Source organism: Panthera uncia (genome assembly GCF_023721935.1).
Source record: "Panthera uncia isolate 11264 chromosome C1 unlocalized genomic scaffold, Puncia_PCG_1.0 HiC_scaffold_4, whole genome shotgun sequence".
Taxonomy (NCBI): domain Eukaryota; kingdom Metazoa; phylum Chordata; class Mammalia; order Carnivora; family Felidae; genus Panthera; species Panthera uncia.
Window position 1 is genome coordinate 93,197,386 of NW_026057585.1, and position 801 is coordinate 93,198,186.

Sequence of the window (801 nt, forward strand, 5' to 3'; positions counted from 1 at the left end):
CCCCCCGCCGGCGCTCACGCGGGCCCTCCTGCATCCCGCCGCAGGGAACCTCAAGCGGCACCTTCGGATCCACAGCGGGGAGAAGCCCTACGTGTGCATCCACTGCCAGCGGCAGTTCGCGGACCCCGGCGCTCTGCAGCGGCACGTCCGCATCCACACAGGTGGCCGGGCCGGGCCGGGCGGCGGGCGCCTGGAGGCTGGGGAAGGCGCTCGGGGAGGAGCGGGCGCCGACACCTTCTCCCGTCGCCTCCCCCCGTCCCCAGGCGAGAAGCCGTGCCAGTGCGTGATGTGCGGCAAGGCCTTCACCCAGGCCAGCTCCCTCATCGCGCACGTGCGCCAGCACACCGGCGAGAAGCCCTACGTCTGCGAGCGCTGCGGCAAGAGGTCCTGCCCCGCCCGCCCGTCCCTCCCATGCCCGGCGCCCTGCACGGTGAAGGGGGTCAGGAAGCGAACCTAGAGCTCAGCTGGGAACGGGGTGGACGGCTGCCCGGCCCCGGGCCTCGGCTCCGGTCTCGCAGCCACGCCCGAGACGCCTGCCCGGCTCCCCCCGGCTCCCCCCGGCTCCCCCGCCATCCTGGGCCCTGGCTTGTGCAGCTCGGTGCAAGCCCCCTCCCTCTGCGGCCCCGCAGGTTCGTCCAGTCCAGCCAGTTGGCCAATCACATCCGCCACCATGACAACATCCGCCCTCACAAGTGCAGTGTGTGCAGCAAGGCCTTCGTGAACGTGGGGGACCTGTCCAAGCACATCATCATCCACACTGGTGAGCCCGTGCCCACTTGCCTGTCTGTCCCTGTGGGGGGG

At 71.9% G+C, this 801-nt stretch overlaps 1 protein-coding gene across 1 annotated transcript in view; it reads left to right on the forward strand.

Annotated features, from left to right (window-relative positions):
• The window catches only part of ZBTB17 (zinc finger and BTB domain containing 17), a 37,575-nt gene that overhangs the window by 35,522 nt on the left and 1,252 nt on the right, over positions 1 to 801 (forward strand). Inside the window, exons 11-13 of the mRNA XM_049617999.1 lie at positions 45 to 161; positions 264 to 384; positions 630 to 760. Of these exons, the coding sequence (XP_049473956.1) occupies positions 45 to 161; positions 264 to 384; positions 630 to 760 (369 nt within the window). The remainder of the gene's footprint in view (positions 1 to 44; positions 162 to 263; positions 385 to 629; positions 761 to 801) is intronic.